This window comes from Calonectris borealis, chromosome 3, assembly GCF_964195595.1.
Source record: "Calonectris borealis chromosome 3, bCalBor7.hap1.2, whole genome shotgun sequence".
Classification (NCBI taxonomy): domain Eukaryota; kingdom Metazoa; phylum Chordata; class Aves; order Procellariiformes; family Procellariidae; genus Calonectris; species Calonectris borealis.
This window is the reverse complement of record NC_134314.1, coordinates 124,298,940-124,320,487: the sequence shown is the minus strand read 5'-3', so window position 1 is coordinate 124,320,487 and position 21,548 is coordinate 124,298,940. Positions and strand designations below refer to the sequence as shown.

Below are 21,548 nucleotides of genomic sequence, written 5' to 3'. Positions count from 1 at the left end.
TCCTTGCAGAGCAGCACGAAGTCTTTACTCGAAAGGCAGTGACACATGGAGTGAGGGAGGCGCAGGAAAGAAAATGGAAATATTTGATAGTTTCTTTGAAATCCCAGTCCAGACAACTTGGATTGCACGTAGGTGTGTTTGCTTAGCAGTAAAATGAGCCGCACACTCTGCTAACGAGAACTACATTCAGAGTTCCCATATCTCTACATTCATGTGTTCCGATCATTTAGACGACAGGTGGCAACTACAGGGCTTCCCTGCTACAGTTGTGTGACAAGCTTTGCTCTGAGAGTGGCAAGCACGGGGCTGTGCTCCTCGATGAACAATTTACGGGAGTCTGTCATTGCCAAATGAGGGTCTTTAACACAGGCACAGTCACAATCCTGACTGCAACAGCCAAAGCGGAGGCTGAGTCTGGAAGAGGGCTGCCTGTGGAAGAAGCGCTGGCACTAGGATGTGCATTCATCTCTCCCACAGCACCCTTGGGCAGGTTTTAAATATTGCCAGTGTTCGGACTTGGACTATCCATTATAGGTGGTTCTCCCACTACGAGGAAAATACTTGGCCTGTGTCAAGCAAGCGAGAAGTGGGTAAGTCCTCTACTGAAGGAAAACGGGATGGTCCCTCAGCCTGTGTAAAAGGTGCTGAGAGAGGGAAGTACAGAGGGCTGGGAAGCAGGCTGTATCGGCTCTTTCTTTTGCAAAATGAAAAGCTATAGTTTGTTTAAACTGGCACAAATTGGGAGTGATCCCACTGCAGCCTACTGACAGGCACAGAAGAAAAGCAGAGGACATGACAGAAAAATCAGGGCTATCTAGTCCCAGCGACGGCTAGGAATTATGCAGTGATTTCTGCAATATCTCTTGGTGATATGACAACACCTGTCCATTGTATTTCTTTGGATACATGAAACCAGTTTTGGTTTGTCCAGCAGTTTCAGGAATCCTCCTAGCTTCATTTTCTCCTTGCTTTACTGATCACTGTTCAATGCAAGGCAGAACCAAATTTCTTTCAACGGTGGATGTGTGCATCTGAGGCAGAGCTGGCTGCGACAGATCTGGTTCCTCAGGCACAGTATCACTGAGTAATCTCTTTGTATTCTGCATTACATACATGAGTAAGATCATTTCTACAGGCATTTCAGCTCCTTACTCAACTTATGAACAACTTTAGTTTAGAGTTAGATGTCACAGTGGAGTAAGAGGGACAGAAAATAGAAAGGCCTACACTCAGAGGCCTTTTTAACAAGCAAATATAATTTAAAATAGTACCTAAAGCATTTTTTTCAACCTGGAAATTAACAAAGTTCCTCAAAAGATCAACGTTTTGAATCCAGTTTTGCCAAGATTAATGCTTTGTTTTAGGTGTCTGGTAGCTTCTCTGGCTTTAAGGGAACTACTTAAGTGGATGAAGGTAGACACAGGTGCTACATTTTTGAACAATTGTGTAATCACTGCTTGGGTTATGATAGCTCAGTCTGCAGGACTTTGGAACACTGATGGAATGTTTTCTGTTCCCAGTGCAAGTGTTAGACAAGTAATGTAGCTTTAAAATACATATTTATTCAGCTTTAGTTCTGTTAAATGCTGGCCTTTTTAACAATGGCCAGTTTAACAGCGGGAGTTGCATGGCTGTAGCAGAGAAGAAAATTTGCTGTACAGTATCCTCAAGTTACTTGTTCTGGATGCTTAAACAGATCGTTGCAATTAAAAATACTAGATTCAAAAATGCCCAGTGGCTAGACACTGTTTATTTAAAAATTTCTAGCTGTACAAAAGGAAAACAAAGATGATTTAATTGTCCTAGTGTTGATGATGGAGTTGCCATACTGCATCCAGTGACTTTGGCTTCAATATTTAACAAAAACTGTAAATAGTCCAGTCATATTACAAGATGGATTGACATGTACATTATTTATTAGCCAGCAATTAACAATCAGAGATATTTTTGTTTCATCTCTGGTCGTCTTAGCTGTGGGGAGAAGCAGGCAGAGGGAAGAGAGTTTACTTCACCTCATTCCTGACCTCCAGTTAATTTATGGAACAGATCTTCGTCCAGTGTTTCATTCTGGTCTTTGGAGCGGGTTGACAAGAAGATGTAGCCCCCAATATACTCATGGATGATTTTGCAGTCTGCGCTTAGACACGTGAAAGCAATAGATACATTCTGATCAAACTCGATTGCAACCTAAGGAAAATACATACAGCAAAATCAGGCACAGAGATAAGCTGCATCTGGGGAAAAAAAAGCAAGTGTGAGAGCATAGCTGGACCACAAATACTGTGATAAAGCAGTACCTGTCTCTGCTAACCAAGAGCTGTAAACATTTCTGGATCTGCAGGATGTCAGAGTGTTTGGATGCTTGTTTCTTAATTTTCTGCTATGGCGGGGCCCTCTTGTGGTCAAAATTTTGTTGCTTGTTTAGGCAGGCAACAAAACCATGCTTTTAATTAGTTTTTCTAATGGTGTATAAAGTGAACACTGAGAAGAGCAGGAATGGTACTCCTGACTCTTCGTACACTTAACCAATAATGTTTAATACTGTCCATTGTTTTGTGCTGACCTTAAATCTGCTTTTGGGGACCAGATTTTGATTTCCAACTACTGTCAGTTCTAAAATCCGGCAAACTGAGGTTAGTTACTAACTGTGGATTCTGCCTTTTTTGAGAGAGATCTGAAGCAAACCCAATGGTTTTACCCAGCGTCACAGACTCTGGCACAGGGAGTACTGCAGGAGAGTACTAGGGATTGTATCTGACCTCTCCTGGCTCTTACAGATGGATGCGGAAAACCGTATAAGCAGGAAGAGTTTCCAGGCTGCTTGAATTTACATCAGGTCACACAAATTCTACCCCAGAAATCTACAATTTACAAAGCTGGCTTCTAGCTTTCAAACCCAAACTCTCCAGTGGACTGCTGGGCAGCAGATGGCCCCACTGAGCAGCCTTCCTCAGGGTCAGGAGCACCCCAGTATAAATCACACAGTGGAGCTTCTTTCTCAGGACTGCCTACTGCCACAGAGGAGCTTGCACCCTGGCCTTGCAATCTCCGTTTGGGATTTGAAAGACAAGCTGGGTTCCTGTATCCTCAGCCTGTGGATAGGATCACTGAATCACCACAGTTTAGAGGATGATGCATGAGCTAGACTATACAGAGAGTGAAAATGAGATTTTTACTGACAGAGCAGTAAACATAATGGGTTGGAATTTACCTTTGAGTCTCAATATTTCACCCCATCAAAATCAAGGGCAACTTATAAAGAATAAACTTGGTAAGAAACTTTTAAACTGGAGATCTTTTACTTTCTGAATTTTTACTGCAGACTCCATTAAGAAAAATATTAGACAGATTATTTAATAACGTGTCACAACACATTCAAAATCTTTTCACTCTGAGGTTTAAAAAGATTTTCTGAAAGCATCCTCCAGTGTCTGAAGTGTAATGACTGAATGCGGAGAGCTGTTCCAGCTTTACCTGGCGTATTTCCCAGTTCACATTCCATTGCTTCATGTTGGAAAACCTCCATGTTGTGATAGGATCTCCTGTGGCTATATCTATTCGTATCAGCCTGTTATAGGACACCCCAAGCACATCATCCTTTTTGCTTCCTTTAAACCTGAAAAAAAAAAACCCAACAAAGCCTTTAAGAAGATCTGGTTTGCTGCGATTTCTGTCTAGAGAAACATTTCACCTGCCCTCTCTGAAAATGCAAAAAAATGTGGGAAAAGTGACAACAGCTGGGATTGAGGAGAGCTTGGACCCTTCTTTAGAACAGTATTTGTAAAGAGCAAAAATGCAGGCTAGTGAACCATGGTATAAGATGGAAAATAATCAGGCAGGTAGATCTAGCTGAAATCTTTCCAATTCATTGCTTCTGCTAAAAAATACTGTTCTGCCAAAATGCATGAATTTGATTGCACTTTTTCTGGAAAAGTGTCAATAATAATTTTCCTTGCTTCATTTCACTAATGTTGAAACATGTTCTTCTAGTTATATTCACCTAAATTATATAAGCATATAATAGGAATAGCTAGGAAAAGGTTACTCTAGTAAAGAAACTACCTTCCTCTACTTTCATGCTGAAAGCTGGAAGAAATCTCATCTGTCTGCTGTTAATATTTTCAATATTTTTGATCCTGTTTCTGAACTTCTCTCCTGAGATGAAGCTGGCTCTTAGGGAAAGAACGTGACCTGGACCACAATTTGTGCCTTACTTAACGCCCCCACTGAGATACTGCCCATCAGTTTGTAGAAATTCACCACAGGGTGTTTTGCTCATGCTACAAAATGCAGTTTAGGTGTTGGGTTTGTTTGTTTGTTTAACAGAATGAGTGCTGACAGATGGGGCAAAACGTCTATACCTATGTTAGTAAATTCTGTAGTGACAGGGAACATTCCCAGGCACTGAACTTGTGTTCTGTTCAGTTGCTAGAAGAGTCCCAGGCAGAATTCTGGCAGCAAGCAAGCAGCGCTCTCTCAAACGACTCATGGAACGGCTGGAACAACGGTATGGCTGGAACAACGGTAAAGCTGGAACATCCAGGGACCAACATGATCTGGTAGTTCACATGAGGCTACTGGGTTTTGGGAAGTCAGAAAGTTTAATAGTACAGATGTGGGCTGTTCTATGCCAGCTGGCCTCTGTGCCAGAGAATGGTTCCCAGCTGGTTCAATTTATACCGCAGATGATTCCTAAGTAGCCCTGGAAGAGGTGTTAAGCACAAATTAAGGAAGGTGCCTCCAAGTATGGTTGTGTCAGTACTTTTCCGTTTTTTGGTGCTTTGTCAAGAGAAAAGAATGCAGGTCAGAACTCTGGCATATTTAAGGTAAGTGTCCAGGGAAACTGCTGTGAACACAACAGGACCTTGCTTGTGCTGACTGCTCTTCCAGATTAACGTAAAAAAGGGATCTTTTGCCGTTTTCTTAATGAAATGCCAAAGAAATTAACATTTTATCATATTCCAATGAGCAACAGGTGGAGCGAACAAATATATTGCAAACCTGAGAACACCAACAAGACATGCATTTTTAGTGAGTTTATGTCAATAAGGGTTTAATCCTAGTGATATGTGACTTCAGGCAAAACCTGGCAGGTCTGTATGAAGGCAGACATAATGGAGAGTCTCACTCCAGGAATGGAGCTACTGAGTGCTACTGCTATAGAAAAAAACAGCAGTATGGAAGTTACTAGAATTAAAAAAGGTCTGTGGGGGGAAAAAACAGAGAATGTTTCCAGAACAGGGAGTCAAGAACTTCCTGCAAATCACTGACCGTGATGGCAGCTTGACATGGCTGTAAGTGTGTGATTACCTTACAATGTAGTAGGATAAGCCAAACTCGGGGAGGGACTGCCATGCTTGAATAAAACGCAGCTTGGCCTCCACTAGGGACATCTGGGATACATTTTGGTGGGCTTCCAGAATACGAGCAGCCAACTGGGAAACACAGAAAGAGAGAAAGGTTTCAGTTGACTGGAGAACAAAAATACCCTTGCTTTCACTAAATCAAACATCATTAGCTCTGATGCCGTGTTCAGACACTTAGTTGGCACCGTTCATGCAGAGGTACTGCAGAGAGCAGTTGGGGACAGATCCTGAGCTACAAGGGCAGAACAGTGCAGGAAGGCCTCAGTGTCTGGATTTGTGCTGCACGGGTCAGCTCCAGCACGCTGCTCTGGAGACTGTGTCCTCAGAATGGGTAGGCTGAACTCTTTTGCAGCAAAAGCACTGGACAAGGAATTAGGTGGAGAGGAAGGAGAGGCACCCAGGCGAGGACATGAAGACGCTGTTATTTAAGATGTAGACAGTAACTTCCTGTCCTTAAAAACCTTCCTTTCTTACTCTGAAGAGACTTTCAGGGACTGTTATCAGGCGGAGAACATGACGAGTGACTTAGGAGGCTGTGTGGATGTAGGAGGAGTACGTGGAAGAAGTGCCAAGAGACCTGTCCATGTGTTCATTTTAAAGAAGAGGCCTCCTGCTAAATATCAAAGGGACAAATGAGTATTGCAAGATGATTCTACTGTATAGTTTCCAAATGCTGCTTTGATCCAGCCTCACCCCTAAGCAATCATTGGAACCACCCATCCCCAACCATCAAGCCGTGCTCAGGATACCTGCTTAGACTTGTATTTTTTAGTATAACGTAGTGAGACGAAGCATTCCGGTTTCATATCTATGCTTTCTGGATCAGAGACAGCCTGGGGAGACATGGTCCAGTTCTTCATCTTTAGAAATGAAAGGATCTTGTGGACCTCAGGATGATAAGAGCTATCAGCCATTGTTTTGCCTTTTGAGGCTAAAATGCAAGCAGCCATCCACCGAGCATATTGATTCTCCTGCAACAAAGACAATTGTTTGATATTTTTGGACAAACCATTTATGAAGATGGCTACTGCTCACGTATCTTTCACTGTGTGATAAAACCACTCTGGAGTTATTCAGCTTAATTTGCGTGGATGTGTAGTTACCATAGTACTGTTTTTCTTCCCTCATTGGGCTAGTTCTACCTACAGGACTGCCTTTGCAGGATAGTAGGTTCTAAATTTTCAAAGAAATCCAGTAGTTTGGAATAGATTCTCTTGGAAATTTTATTGCATGACTATTTTCCACCTAATGGACATTTTTACACAATTTGGATTGATACATTTCAATACAAATGAAATAAACTGGAATTGAAAACAAATGTAGGATCCTTATCACACTACCCTTGTCTGAATGGGGAGAGTTCTAATTAAGAAAAAAGAAGAGAACAAAACCCAACCCCCAGTCCTCTGAAAACACGGAAGAAAAATATTGTAATTTCTTTTTACTTTTTTGATAGGATGTTCTTTTTTTCTTTCCAGCAGCTTTACCTGGAAACTGATGATAAACATAGAATTACTGTCCTTTTGTCCCCTCAACCATAAAGTATTCGTTAGACCACCAGATCATTCTTAAATTTTACTAAACATGTAGATAATAAACTCTCTGCAGGATCCTTATTTTTTCTATACAAATTCTAGAACAGGACAATGGGTCTTCTAGAGAATCTGCCAATAAATCTGGAATACAAACTTTCCCTTGTCTTATTACTCACGTTTTCGCATCTTAAATATACTTCATTCATGCCATCAGCAACAGGAATTAGTAATTTGATTCCAAACTTCTTTGCTGCAACATTTACATCTGGTACAACTTCACATCCTAGATCACAGAGAATCAGAAAGAAATGAATTTATTTAATTACTACATCACTAACTTTAAGTACTGATTAATACTGAAGAACAATACTTAATGGTTGTTTTTCTTGGAGATTAAGGGCCAAGATTTTCAAAGATTAGGCCTGTTCTAGCTCTCTGTTCTAGTCCACTGCCTAGTCTGTCTTGCCAGGGTGATGAATGCTCTGAGCTCAAAGAGCATGTTAGTCGATGTGGAAGAGAAAAGATGCAAGTGCTCTCAAAACCTCAGCCTGATCTTAGGAAATGCTCAACACTTAAAAAAGAGAGGAGCTGATGAGATGAGCACTTTTGGAAATTTTAGCCTAATTGTCTCGAAAGCCTGGACTATATTTTCAGAAGCAACTTAGTACTGACAGTGGGATGTAGGTGACATCTACAACAGGGCTGTCCAGTTTGGGGATCCCAGAGAACTCTGGGGACCTGGTATTTCATGTTGATGGTGCTATTACAGGCCTTCTGGATTCAGCTGGAGTCGAGGATGCCTACAGTTCCCCTTTGTGTCAAGGGACACCAAGGCTGTAGGCTACTTCGTGAAGTTCCAGTCACCCCGGCTAGTTTTACCATACATTTATCTGACCTACTGAGGATACGCAGATTGGTGTGCAGAGGCATTTGTTCATAAGGGTCAATCTTCTTTCTATTTCAAAGGTTTATTCTAGGATGAATCCTGGGCATCACTGGTTCCCTGATGCTGAACAAATGATGTCCCTGCAGGAGTAGATGGAGGCTATATATGGTGCTGGTGTTTGCCGTGTGCACACCTGGAGTTCTCCTCCAGAAGTACCTAAAGCTGGTTGTAGCTATGGAAATCCCCATGCATGAAACAAACAAGGCCCAGAGAAGGTCTTGGAGCTGTCCCTGCAGAGCAGTATATAGGTGCAACCTGTGGCATTCTTGTCCACTGCATCATCCATAATCCTCAGTGTGCATTTGCCAAGGACAGAGGTGAGTGCTACCATTTAACACAGAGTAAAAATATTTGGAAATAGAAGTGTCACACAGATCACATTCTCTATCTGACTCATCTTTCAGTGAATTCAGCAGTACATGACATTTTACAAGCCAGGTCTAGATCATCTCGGTTTGCGCTAAGCTATTGAATCCTTTTTGTTTAGGCCTCTTCTGCAGATGCGGTCTGCCTGCTTAGGAGTGTCAGTAACTGAAAAAGTTGCAAGACTAAATGCTACTGTGCTTGCCTTCCTGAGTCTCGCGGGGATTCCTTGATGTATTCAGTTCATGAATGCAACAGAAAAAGGAAAGAAAGGAAAAGAAAATTCCTACCTTTTAGGTTTAGTTTCTCAATAGGTTCTCCCTGTGCAGATTCCTTGTTTTTAAAATAAGATACAGAAGTGTCTTTAAAGACAAACCAATATGGCTTGATAGCTTTGAGTGACAGCTTCCTGGGCCTAAAAGAAAAAAAAGAAATCACATTTGTTTATATTGAAAGGTACAAATTGCTACGTCACTCACAAATATTACTGTGGATCTCAAATCGCTTTGAGGTCATACACTCGGCTTCAGCAGGGCTACACATACTTGTGTCAGTGAGGGGGGTGGCAAAAGCCTGGAACCAACACCGCACCCAAGTCATCCCGGGTATGGGTGTGGTTTTTACCCCAGATTCTAGCTGAATCCCATCTATGATTTCTCTTGGGTTTTTTTCTTTCTCTTCTATGTGGTTTTTCTTACTTTCTTTTTTCTTCCGTTCCTAATCAAAGCCATTCCCTTCTAACCAAGACTAATTCTGTTTTTACATGAACACAGTAACGATAATATAACCCACTAGTTCGTTCACATACACTAGAATTCGCTTCAGTTTTTCATACTTCCTTATCTAGAAGATTTGCACCCATAAAACTAACTTGTATTCATTAAATTGTATGGGAGTAGAGACCATCTTTTTGGCTTTATCTGTATGGTATCTAACACAACAACATTCTATTCCTTCACTAAGTTTACAGAGGTTCTGTAGCACTCCAAGAAAACGTAATAGTTTAAACCATCTTCTTCCACTAGGGCAGTGTTACTCCAGCTCCTCACACATGTATATAGATGGATATAATCTTAATTTGAATTATTTTACTTCATTTCAATACTTTGCTAATGCAAACTGATTTCTTTAAAAATATCTACTTTGGCATTGAGAATTAACTGATAGATACTAATGGTCAAACATAATCATTGTGCCCGCCCCACTTCTCTTTAGTAAGAGATAAAAATCGTAATTAATTCTACTAAGAATACACTAACAAAGCCATGGGGTGGGGAGGGGGGAATAAAATCCCAGGTTCAATATATTTCAGGAGAGAAAACCAGAGATATTAGTACTATTTTAGTAGAGAAATACTTCACAACTAGCTACAAAGGTCAACAATGAAGTTAAAAAGAAGAAAAAAGAAAAAAAAAAATTTCCACTGTCTATTTAGTACTTCTCTTTAAATCTAAGATAATGGTACAAGGAGTATACAGCTAGCTGGAAAACAGTGATTTGTTATATCCACTCTTGCCTTCTCCAGAGCCCTTCTAGAAATCCTAGTTTAGAATCTTTTCTAGAAAATGGTGATTTTTATCTTTAAATTAAAAAAATAACGTGGATTTTCAAAACTGCGAAATATTTTGGCTTTTCCAATAAAGTGACATTCTTCAAAAATAAGAGACTATAATTTTTTTAGACTAACAAAATTATTTTTCTATCTAAAAAAAGTTGCTGAAAACTTTTTTGAAAGCTTTTTGTTGGTGGTGGTTTGGAAAAAAACATTGTAATTCTCTCACCATATTGTCACCCACCTGAAAGTAGTATTTACTAGTGTGCTAGTATGGTGCATCCTGTGAATAAATGTGAATAAAAGTTCACTATATGAATAGACCCAGCAGTATGACGTGCAGAGCTTTGCATTTACTTTTACTGTTAAGCAAATAATTGTAGTAACAAAATGCTGTTGTTCCTTTAAAGAAATGTGTTACACCTTACCTAGTTTCTACAGTGTCTTAGTAAGCGATTTATCATGTATATAGGAAACTTTTCATGATGGAAAAAAAAACGCTGAATGCTTTTAAAAGCAAACGGCTCTACTGCTGGGGAAAAATAAACAACGCGTTGTTAGAGGCGAGTAACTGACAGAACTTAAAAGGCTTAAATTCCCTTTCATCTTAAGCCACCTTAATAATCTGAATGTCAAATAAAATTTCTTAATTGGGAATTAATAATTAACAATTCTTAACAGTTAACAACAGTTAACGGTTTTCAAGTGCAATTTTCAGTTCGCTGACTACAAATATGATTTGTCAGAATGAATGATAAATATTTGTGCAGCAGAAATCTTTATCTTTCTATACCATGAAGACTGTTTTGTGATAAAAGACATCACAGACTTGAGGTCACTGCAGTCATTTAAATAACCTATAAATCAAGATATTATAGTGGGATCACAGAGTTGTACTTTCCTCAGTTTACTTATTTAGGTGAGGTGTTACTGATCTGGTTTACCATACTGCTACTCCAACTTGAAACTCATTTTGATATTAGAAACAGACTCCATGCTTGGTTAGAAAGGAGTAATTTTCTTCTTTCTTTTGTTCAAAAAAAACTAAACCCCCAGGGTTGCTTTCAGAAATTTTTCTCAGGGAGAGCTGAAAGTTTTTTCTAGTTTTTCATTGGCAAAAACCAGTAAAATGTGATTGAAAACAAAATTGTAGGCTCTCTTGTTTAGAGATGACGATTGATGAGCACCAGGAAATATAAAGAGCCTGGTCTTTTAATAAGTGTAAGTATAGCTACCCCAGCACCCCAAAAGCTAGAGAGATTTGCTGAGAATCTTGCTCAGAAGCAGTAAGAGAAAGATTTGAAGAGGATGATATTAGGCTAGTTAGACCTAGCTGGTGTATTTGTTGATTTATAACCTTAGGATCTACCGTTAGATGAGAACAAAGAACTCAAGAGATCTCTTGTATGGTAAAGCTTTTTGTTTTGTATGTTTTATTATTAGTTTTAATAACTCACCTAACTAGCCTGAGATTATCAGCAAGTTTCGGGATGTCTGTGATGTCCTCCTATCAGGAATAATTAGGAATAATTTTAGTACAATGCACTTTGTAATTGTCTGTTAACTCTGTTAAAAAAATCAGGAACCGGGTGGGCTCATCAGAGTCAATGCATTTGGGACAGTGAAAGCAATTCTGGGATCCGAAAGGACATACCAAAATGTTACTCGCGTTTCCACCTTCCAGTGTCACTTCCAGATTAGAAAGTGCAGCTTCTACTTCATCTACTTCTGATTCACAGGTGAAGTCTTGTGCCTCTGATGATAATGATAACTTGCTTACATGATACTAAAATAAAACATCAAATATCAAATAGGCAATATATCAATTAGCAACACACAATCACAGCATACGAAAATAGGCCATTTGGTCTTCTGGGTCTTAGACAACTACGTACAGTTCTGCCGCCTGCAACTATGAGGTGTTTCACAAGGAAACAGGTATGTCCACTGTGATCTCCAGTGCAATTACTGATAACAGTTTCCTATTTAATTGCCAATGTTTGTATTCCTTCACTGTATAATCATCCTGTTCTGTGAGGCTGACTTAATGCTAACATTTCCATCCCTAGTGCTGTCAGCGGTAAGTGCCATCCACACCAGGTGGAAACTTGGCAGCAAGGTTCCGTGGTGTTCCACAGTGGCAGGCTGTGAATTTTTTGGCAGCTCCATTTACATTTAAAAGGAAGGAATTTATTATTAATAAACATTTGTGCCTTATTACCTACAGTCAGGGACTAAGTCACGCTAAATCATGTTAAATTTCTATGTACTCCATAGCGGCCCTACCTTCACATATGCTATAGCTTTTTTTCGGTTTGTTGTGAACGTATATATTGATGTATTAGAGAAATTTTCAGGAAGAATATGTGAAAGGGTGGTAGCTGGTATGGGAAGCAACACTTCATAGTAATCCCTTTCAGAATAGACCGGTATCAAACTTACATCCTGGGTATGGTTTGCTTTAGATAATTTTAGTAAATGGTTCCATAATTGTATGTGTCAGTTTGAATAATGGTGTGCTGCTAGTGAATTTAGTTGGTTTAGCTGTCGGATGCTGCTTATCGTTTCTCACTCAAATAGCAGACCCCTAATCCAAACAGAGCTATTGGCCTGGGCTCTCTCCTGGTCTTGTCCTAGCTTGTGCCTGCCTCCTGAGGAAACAGGTTTTGCAACTTGGATCAAGTACGTGCCTGTAGTGCAGCAAAGATCAGCATTTCTTCCTCTGTGCAGTCAATTTCTTCTAACAGGATGGCCCAACGGGCTTGTTCATATATTTGGTTTATTCGCACTGCATCATACTGTAGCAAAAAAGAACAACATTGGTCATTAGTGACCATCAAGATACAGATTCACAGTCAGCTGCAGCTGATCTAACATCGGGCTGAAGCCATAAAGGTTATTTCTTTCCTCCCCCCACCTCTGCCCTGCTGTATGTTCCCATCCTTCTCTTCACTGGCTCGTGTGATTGTGTGTAGGGTCACAGCGGCTTGCTGATCCAACAGAAAATTAATCAGGAGTCCTCGGCTGAAGCGGAAGGGGAGATTAAGACATCCTGTTTTGTGGTAGTAGGCCTTGGATTGGCTTAACCGACATGTGAAACCACACTATGAGAGTGAAAATAATGTGACATGGCTGATATGAATGTGACATTCAACAGCTTGCTACTGCCAGAAGCCAGAAACTCTTATTCCTCACTTCCCCTCTTCTGCTCTTGGCTTTTTCGGTTCTGGCTCTATCTTTGCACTGGCTTAACATTTATCAGATCTTGCTGTGAACTGCTTTAATTCACTCTCCATTTTTTTGGATAGTGATTGTTTCTTATTATCTACTTGGTTAATAAGCTGAAGTGACTCACAGAAATATTCAAGCCCTAGAGCTGGTGAAAGGTAGGTGATGGGAGGGTAAACCTTGGAGCGTGACCTGTCTCAATAGTGGTGAGCTATTAAGTTGCCTGAAGCTGTTGTGGGTTATTTCATCCTATGGCTCCATGGCTGGCTGGGGCAAAGAAGGGAAATGTTTGGGCTGCTGACGTTGAAACACGTACTCGAATTTTAGTGGGGATGGCATTTCACACAAAAACATGCCACCTGAACTAGAAAGTGCCCTTCTGTTTATCTGAGATGCCTGAAATGAAAGAGTTTTACAAGATTTACAGAAAATAACAATGTGAAGACCAAATCCTCTAAAATTCACATTTGAACTCTTGTTGATTTACACTGGTCAATGATCATGCTTTAATTTCACTAAATTTATCACCCAAGCCTTAAAAACACTGGCTTAACACAACCAACGTGACTGACTTTTAGTGGAAATAAAGGCAAATGAGAGGCAACTTGAGAAAAACATTTAAGTGATTTTTGAAGACTAAGTCTTGTTTTCAAATGGGACTTAAACACTTTTGCTGAACTTTCCAAAGGTATTTAATCACCCTGTTAAATTGAAACAAATTTAAGTGCCTGAGTGCTTCTGAGAGCTTCACCCCAGAAAAGCTGAATATTCAATGAAGGGCAGTGGAACATAAATGTCATTTTTAAGTCCATTTTCAAAAATAGGGCTTATACCTCTACATCATTTAGGATACTGTTGGTTTAGTTTTCCCCTTAATTTTTCTTGTTAAAAGAGAGACAGAAAGTAAACCAGCCCCTCTGGAAATCTGGATACTGTTTCTGGTGCTCTTCAGATCTCATCTTATACTTAAGATCTTATTTCAGGTGAGGAACGGTGATTCAGTGTCCAGAGGGGAAAAGTGCAGCCTTAGCTGAGGGGAAGAAGTTGAATTTGATCTCGGAAGGGCCTGTAACAAATCCTAGCTAAAATTCGGTATCCTTGTGCTATAGCTCCTTGACATAAAAGCAGACAAACAATGAATAGCAATAAAAACAAAGCTCTTACTTTTGGATTCAAATCAAAGAAAGTGTAATATTTAAAGCGTAAAAGAAGTTGATCGTCCTCCAGAACGCCTTGTTCCATAAGCGATCGAGATGAATCTAGCCAGCTGCGGAAGAAAACAACCCACAGATTCATCTGTACAGGAAAAACTGTCACACCTGCAGAGCTCTAATGTACTTGTGAAACAAAAGTGGGAACAAACAGCTCTAATTCCTGCAAGTCTGGGGAAAATTCACATAACTCAGTAAGGTGGATCACATGGATTTCCAACTTTCATTGTATAAACACAATATCTAAAATCTTCCTATTTTTTTCTCCAGCATTATTCAAAACGTCAGGAGTACATGCCAGAAACTGAGCAGTAACTAGCTGTGGGGTGACCTATGCCAGTAAGATTCCTTCTTCTTGATCTCCAGAAGTGGGATGTTCATTTAAGCCAGGGCAAAAGTCTGCCTGTAATATTTAGAACTCTCACTTTTCATTTCAGTATTTGCTGGTTTAGAATTCTAGCTACTTCTGTTCTCCAGTGAAATCCAATGAAAGTATCGAAGTCACTGTTAAATGCTCCACAGATCTAAAAATGACAATCCATATTTTAATGCTAGAGAGACAATCCCCTTAAACACTTGCACCACTAAACCCCCTAGGGCTCTGTATTCTTCTGTGGTGTACAATAAGCAATGTTTGCTTGTGCATAACTCAGGAGGTCACCTATTTGTAATGCATTAGAGCTTTACTGAATTTATCCACGTGTATTTCCACTGTCCATTTAAAGCCTTTAGAGTTTGCTATCCAAACTCTCCTTTAGCTGTGCCCACAGGGCTAAACTGGATTTGCCTTCATCTAACAACAGAATTTAGTCCAGAGCCTGCACAATTATATCATTCATCACTTTAAAACAGAATTGCCTAACCAAGAATGTTGAATAAGGAAAAAAGATTAGAAAGAGTAAGTATTTCTGAAACAAAACCTAGATCAAAGCATGTTTTTAAGTATCAATATAGCCACATATCAGGGGTTTGTTTCCAAATTCTGCTTTACACTTAAAAAGCTGGATTAATGTTACCCTTGTTAAGCCAGCTAACAAAGATCGCAAAGAGAGGCATCTTACCCTGCATTGAGCTTGGCTTTGTCAGCTAAAGTCCGAGGCTGGTACATCTCTGCCAGTGCTTCTGGAGAACAGTTGGGATGACTGAAGGCGAGGATGCTGCAGTTCTGCTCAGTCAAGGGACTGTCGCTGAACCAAGTAATTGTAGAAGAAGCTGGTGTCCCACTGAGGGGATCATAAATGGGTGTCATGGTTTTACTATATAAACCTGGACTTCCTGCAAGTTAAGAGAGCAATGTATTATTCCAGGGAAAACTGCCTTCAGACTTAGGTAGTCTACCACTTCCCGTCATAAAAGACTAACCCTTTTCTTTCAAGACAGTCTCCTATCTCTGCTGTTTACAGCAGGCCTTGTCCTTTCACAGGTGAAGTGACCTCAGGGACAGAAGTGCTCTTCCTTGTTCTGTGAGATATCTCAGTTGTGTTGGAGATGGGAAACACATACTTTCAAGCCTTCATTTCTCCTTTTCCTTGGAGGTTGCCAAAATTGTTGAATATTTTAAGAGTGGTCTCACAGTTTCAAAGAGCAGCAGCACATCCTGTGTGCAGGGCCACAGCTGATCACCTGTTTTCTGGTATAGCCTTTCTCATACCAATGGAAAGGAAAACATTTAAAAACAACAGAAAAATATTGATATACTGGAGATTTCAGTAAGTTCTTGAAGCCACTAATTTCAAGCCAACTGTCTCTCTGACACCATCCTACATTAAACTGGTCTCCCTGGTTTTAGTTGTGTAGCAAAGGATTTCTTCCTCTTTTTGACTTTCAGTCAGAAGAACAAAATCATATTGGTTTTTCATTACCTGACAATCCAGAACTCACTGGAGAGTTGCACAGGTTTAAAATATCTTCTGTAACTGGTTCTTTGCTGTTCTTGTCTTTTTTCTTTTTCTTTTTGAGTGCATCTTCTGATTGCTTCAACAAAGAGAGTTCTTCTGACCGTCTGATATCTACAATGGCAATTTGGGAAGTGAAGCAAGATGAAACATTTGAAACTTAGCAGCTTACATCCAAAAAAAGCCCATGGCTGGTAATAGCATTTGGGGAAGCTCCATGTTGCAATCTGAATTTTATTTTTAGCAGGTTGAAAGCAGTAGCCGTGGAAAATCCAGTAATTCAGTAACAAGGCCAAAGTCTTTGGGCTGTGAGAGTGAGTTTTGACAGGATTTAAGCCTGCTTTTGTAGCAAGCATAACTGCATTTTCGAACGCCAGGGAAAAGCTCTTTCTCCCTAATGGCTCTACAGTCACCTTTGAGCATAATAACCTCAATGAAATGTCCGACTTATGAATAAGCAGGAACAGAAATGGAACCACTGTATTTGAAAGTTCATGCCTTCTATTATTCACTTAAGAATTTTATATTTCACATACAAGATTCTGTCCTGGCTATACACTATTCCCTAATGCACTACTGATTCAGACAGGTATTGTCAGTTGCAAAGCTGACACTTTGTTTCTGAAAAAAACTTTTATCCTGGGGTAAGCAAAGACATTTTTGACAGTATTCACCCATGAGAAAAATTACAGGGTTCCTGTACTGACTCAGTCTGGAAGAAAAATGTGGGTAGAAATATTTAATTGGGCCAAATGTCAGTTATGGCATCATTTTATCAGAGCTGTTAAATGTAATAAAGACATACTATCCCTTTCACAAGCCAGTATTAGAAGATAAAATTGAAAGCTATATTGTGGTCAATACGAGGTGGTAAATTCCTTCTGACGATGAATGTGTCGTTGGCCTAAGCTTTGAAGATCTAAATTAAAGAATCCCTGAAACTAAGGGATTCTGAAGACTGTTTGCAGACTCAACTTATCCCTGTGGATCACAGGCACATGCTCCAAAACCTCATCTCTGCTTGGAGGTGCTCCATTACTGGAAAGAGCAGAGACATGGGGACTCAGTGCTGCAACACATTCATGGGCTTGTGTGAGGTAGTTGGGTATGCCCTGACCTGAAGAGGTTTGGGCATATAAAAGTTCTGAATGTTTAAAACATGCTCCTTCTGAAGTAAATACATATAACCAATAGGCCACGTTGAATATCATTAATGCTAGTGAAAGTAGGTGATAAATCAGCTGACACCAGTAAAATTGCCTGTGGTGAAAGCTGGTGTAGGAGATTGATAAGCTCGAGCTCTTAGTCAATGGCATAGAATAAGCAGGACTGAGTCCCGCTCAAGGAGGACAAGGATCCCTACAAAACCATCAAGAGGACTTTGACTATCCAGTACTCCTGCAGCTCATGGGACACATTTCTCACACTGTTTGCATCAGTTGTCACAAAGACTGAGAACCACTGACATGCACTGGATACTGAAAACCAAAAAAATCTGTCTTTTGATCTTGGGTCAACTCAATCAAATTTCTCCTTGAGCTAAACAATTTTGTGAGTAAGGACTACACATTAAAACAAAGTCGCCTAATAAAATGCTCCAACTTAGCTGCCAGAGGGGATTTAGCTTTACTTACTGAGAATTTTGCAGATGTCACTGACAGCTTTGAATACCACAGAAGAGAAGCTGACTTTCAGTCTCACAGTCTTCATGTTTGGCAAGCGAAGCCGCAGCATTTTGTGCTGAGTAGTAAAGAACAGCTTAGCATCTGCCTGCACCCCGCATTTATCGAGTGTCCAGTGGGTTTTCAGAAGCCAACATTTTTTTTGCTCCCACCAAAGAGCATAGTCTGACCAATCTTGTGATATTTCTAGGAAAATACAAAATGGTTATTAATAAACTATGCAGCAAATATACTAAAAAACTTCGTTTGGAAACAGTGCTCTGCGAACAGGAGAATTTATTTACATGAAAGTAGCAACTACAGTTCCTGAGACCTAGACCCCATTTGCTGAATTCTTGTGGCAGTCACTTGGAACTAACTTTGTTTTCCCTGAAGAGTTAACCTAGGTGCTGACTGTGGCACTGCCTTAATCTTGCAGATATCCACAGGGAAAGTGCATCTCCTGAATTTGGTGCTATATGTGGTCCAATGCTGCTTGGATATCTGCGGGGATACAGACTAGTAACAAGGGTACCCACTTCACAACTTGATAGTGCAAGCTGAAAATCCTCCCACAAAACCTTGCGTGCACCCAGATGGGCACAAGTTCTTCCACAATCTCCTGGGAAGCACCACTGAGCAGCTCATCTCCATAGTGTTAAGAACCAGCAGTGAGTCCCTTGAAGTCTTGGTGACACACAGCTAAGGGCTGTTCTCAGCTCTCCTCTGTGGCTGCGCAGGTAGACTGACAAGGATGCTCACCTGAGCGCAGCCCACTTACGACAACTTTACAGTGGCAACATTCTTTAAATAATCAAGGAAAAGAATGATTATTTTGGGAGTAAGCCCTGTGACAATCAGGAAGGAGTTAACAACCTCTCTAACAAATAAGATGACCTTCTCTACCACACAGGATGCAGAAACTTGTAAGGGAGGTAGAATGGGCATGATGGGATATGGTACAGTTAAATCTTTTATTAGTCTGTGCAGGAGGGCAGGCTGGTGTGACTGACCAGGGACTGACAAGGGTTGCCTACAAAAACTTCTCAGAGAAGACAGGCCTGCCAAGAGATGACTGTCTTGTTTCACTAATATGGACTTGCCTGTGTTTTGCTTAAATAAAAAATGTTTGTGTATTTTGTACTTTGAAAACACACAGATAAAGTATGGCTTCCTGAATCAAGAACAGAGAGAAGATTTTGTTCATGACTTACGTTGAGTTTTGGAGGGGGAGAACAGTGGTTTTTGTCTGATTACTCTCGAGCAGCAAGCTATCCTGACCCGAAAGGTGTCAAAACCCTGACTAGATCAGCCTGAGAAGCACATGCATAGGGAAAGACATAAAGTATTGCTGCTCTCAGTTCCATGGGGAATTCCGAGATTAGATGACTTCCCAGATGCCAATGATGTGTCGTGGCAGGTAGCGTTTCTGTGTGATCTTGGTCAAGTTGTTTCAGTCGTCTGTGTCATTTCTCGTTCCTCCTCACCAGCTCCATCAGGTAGAGGCTATTCCTCAGCATGTCTATAGCACAGTAGAGCCCTGTCCTATTTTGGAGTTTCTTGGTAAAAAATTGTGTCTCAAGAGAGCTGCTGACACAAATCACTTAGTTACAGATTGGCTTTAAATATTATTTAACACAGAAAGCTTTTCACACTAATTGAGTGCTAGTTATAAAAATACTGTGAAAAATTAGTCTTCCGACCCAGTGAGAACTCCAGCTACCATTGGTTTGCTGGTTGAATTGTGTGTTTAAGTATGCACAGAAGTTGGTAGAAATGTATCACAGATATGTTACCTGCTTTAATGCTGGAAGAGGGATTCCCTGATAAAATCACTATTTCCAAGTAGAGTTTTTCCATCGCAATGGCTTTTCATGTAAAAATGTCCTTCCATTGAATGGGAGCCTTTTGGAAAGGATATCTTGTGCATCTCCCCTTTGTTTCCTTCAAAACCCGTGTTTGAAAACAAAACCTTTCATTCGGCAGTAAGAACTCTGAAATTAAGTTCCCGATTTTAAATTTCTTGACACTACTTTTGCTGTTACAGTTCAGTTTTTCTCTTCTTGTTTGTCTGAAGTCAAGCTATGTAAAAAAGACTAAAGTTTCAAGGAGGTTTTTTTGACTTTTTTTTTGTTGCCACAAATCTTGTATTTCTAGAGCAATGCATAGAAATGCAAAGCTCATGGTGTTCTCACTTGCCATTCTAATCTAGCAGACAGGTTCCTTTCTCTGTGAAGTTGGTGACTGAAGACTTCTAGATTTAAGAATTCCAGGAAAAATAACAATACTTGGAAGAATGAGTTGCATATGAAAACCCTGTGGCATTGATGTAATAATCAAATACCATACTACCTTGTCTGTATCTATCATTCTGCAGCCTCAGAGTGCAGATGATTATTTTGGGAGGCAGCTCCATTTGATGGCTTTGAGTTAAAGAAACCTAGATTCTCTTACAGCCTGTAGCGCTGACTCGCTGTGACTGTACACAGGGTATTTTACCTTTCGTCTCGTAGCTTTGACTCGGCCAGTCTCTGCTCTTCACAGCTGTTCCCTACTGGATATATGCAATGGATAACGTGGCTCAGATTTTGACTAGAATGCTACTTTAGCCCAGGAAACAGTAACTTCTGAAATGCCTTTGTAAAAACTAATCCTGTCTCTTTGACTGCTACAGATGGATAAATAGGGTATCAGCTACCTTTATTGCCCCTCAAACTAGCCACCTACAAAGTCTATCTGGAAAGGGAGCTGAATAGTTAGTCTAGTCCAACTATATTAAAGTTTTGTTTGCACTGTGATAGTATAGGGGCTTTAGTCACAGACAGGGAGGAGTTCTGGCCACATAAAAACCCTGAGTCTGCAGCACCTACGTGCTCAGTGTAGCGTTACAAAGAAGTAAGTGAGGCAGTGCCATTTCAAAATGCACAGAAGCCTCTTTTTGTAGAAGGAAAGCTGCTTAAATATTGTGTTCAGTTTTGGGCCCCTCACTACAAGGACATTGAGGTGCTGGAGCGTGTCCAGAGAAGGGCAACGAAGCTGGTGAAGGGTCTGGAGCACAAGTCTGATGAGGAGCGGCTGACGGAACTGGGGGTGTTTAGCCTGGAGAAGAGGAGGCTGAGGGGAGACCTCATCACGCTCTACAACTACCTGAAAGGAGGTTGTAGCGAGGTGGGTGTTGGTCTCTTCTCCCAAGTAACTAGCGATAGGACGAGAGGAAATGGCCTCAAGTTGCGCCAAGGGAGGTTTAGACTGGACATTAGGAGAAATTTCTTTCCTGAAAGAGTGGTCAGACCTTGGAACAGGCTGCCCAGGGAAGTGGTTGAGTCACCATCCCTGGAGGTATTTAAAAGACGTGTAGATGAGGCGCTTAGGGACATGGTGTAGTGGGTATGGTGGTGTTGGGTTGACGGTTGGACTCGATGATCTTAGAGGTCTTTTCCAACCTTAATGATTCTATGATTCTATGTATTATTTTAATAACACTGTGTAAATTAAACAGGTCTTTACTCACTGATTTGTTCTACTAATTTCAGCATCACTCCTCCAATATGAAGGTCCCCTGTGACCCGTAGTAAAAATTCCTTTTGTACCTCTTCATGCTGATGATCAACTGTCACCAAAAGCTCCCAGGAATGAGACCCATATTCACTTGAGGAAATCATTTTGGTAAGCTCTGCAAAAACAAAACAAACAAGCAAAAAGGATATTTTTCCTCCACTCTCTGAAACAAATGCATCTCTCCACAATCTCAAAATGCCTCCCTGCTGCCAAAACTTCGCAGTGGCCTTGGC

General features: G+C 40.5%; 1 protein-coding gene across 1 annotated transcript; it reads right to left on the bottom strand.

Annotated features, from left to right (window-relative positions):
• Positions 1–1,720: 1,720 nt before the first annotated feature.
• Positions 1,721–21,425, bottom strand: FERMT1 (FERM domain containing kindlin 1). The gene is made up of 14 exons (XM_075147735.1): positions 21,269–21,425; positions 17,731–17,964; positions 16,064–16,210; positions 15,263–15,476; positions 14,155–14,257; positions 12,453–12,560; positions 11,417–11,548; positions 11,220–11,269; positions 8,501–8,625; positions 7,078–7,184; positions 6,116–6,337; positions 5,311–5,435; positions 3,475–3,616; positions 1,721–2,187 (listed from the first exon to the last, which is right to left on the bottom strand). Exons 1-14 carry the CDS (start codon positions 21,417–21,419, stop codon positions 2,014–2,016), a joined length of 2,034 nt encoding a protein of 677 aa, XP_075003836.1. The 5' UTR covers positions 21,420–21,425; the 3' UTR covers positions 1,721–2,013.
• Positions 21,426–21,548: the final 123 nt, after the last annotated feature.